Raw genomic sequence first — 307 nt, forward strand, 5'->3', positions numbered from 1 at the left:
GATGTCCACTGCAAGTTCTGCGGCAGGCCCTTCACCAAGCCCTACAACCTCCTCATCCACGAGCGGACCCACACGGACGAACGGCCCTACACCTGCGACATCTGCCACAAGGCTTTCCGGAGGCAGGACCACCTGCGGGACCACCGGTGAGGGACCACGGCGACCGGGGCAAGGCCCTGGGCAGCTGCTCGGGGAGGAGTTGCCGGGGGGGAGGTGGAGGGTGAGGCTCAGCCGCTGGGGAGCTCTGGGCTGAGCCCGGAAGGAAGCAGGAAAACCCCCGCTCCGGCTCCGCGGCCCGGGGCGGGGC

The 307-nt window shown here is 70.0% G+C and overlaps 1 protein-coding gene across 1 annotated transcript in view; it reads left to right on the forward strand.

Moving 5' to 3' along the window:
* The window catches only part of OSR2 (odd-skipped related transciption factor 2), a 2,233-nt gene that overhangs the window by 505 nt on the left and 1,421 nt on the right, over nt 1-307 (forward strand). Inside the window, exon 2 of the mRNA XM_010006521.1 lies at nt 16-146. Coding sequence (XP_010004823.1) covers nt 16-146 — 131 coding nt within the window. The remainder of the gene's footprint in view (nt 1-15; nt 147-307) is intronic.

This window comes from Chaetura pelagica, unplaced genomic scaffold, assembly GCF_000747805.2.
Source record: "Chaetura pelagica isolate M959 unplaced genomic scaffold, ChaPel_1.0 scaffold76, whole genome shotgun sequence".
NCBI classification, from domain to species: Eukaryota; Metazoa; Chordata; class Aves; order Apodiformes; family Apodidae; genus Chaetura; species Chaetura pelagica.